Genomic DNA, 255 nt, shown 5'->3' on the forward strand with positions numbered 1-255 from the left:
GAGCCGCCGAATGTCCCGAGCCCGGGGCTGGGCGACAGCGAGCCCGGGGGCACCGAGGGGAGGCAAAGGGAAGCTGGGGGCAGGGGCCGTGCCCAGGGGCTGTGCCCCGAGCTGGGCTGAGTGCCGTGCCCAGCCGCGCTCCTCGCGTAAAGCCGAGCCTTACCTGAAGAAAACGATCGTCTCCCACACGTAGACTCCGAGCGCGTTGACGTTGCACATTTTTCCAGCTCTCGCTGTCGTGTTGTTGTCTTTTTT

At 65.5% G+C, this 255-nt stretch overlaps 1 protein-coding gene across 1 annotated transcript in view; it reads right to left on the reverse strand.

The window, feature by feature from the left end:
- The window catches only part of GLRA1 (glycine receptor alpha 1), a 35,150-nt gene extending 34,901 nt beyond the window's left edge, over positions 1–249 (reverse strand). The window contains exon 1 of the mRNA XM_031055270.1: positions 164–249. Within this exon, the coding sequence (XP_030911130.1) occupies positions 164–219 (56 nt within the window). The 5' untranslated portion in view covers positions 220–249. The remainder of the gene's footprint in view (positions 1–163) is intronic.
- Positions 250–255: the final 6 nt, after the last annotated feature.

The sequence above is a fragment of the Geospiza fortis genome, unplaced genomic scaffold, assembly GCF_000277835.1.
Source record: "Geospiza fortis unplaced genomic scaffold, GeoFor_1.0 scaffold55, whole genome shotgun sequence".
Classification (NCBI taxonomy): Eukaryota; Metazoa; Chordata; class Aves; order Passeriformes; family Thraupidae; genus Geospiza; species Geospiza fortis.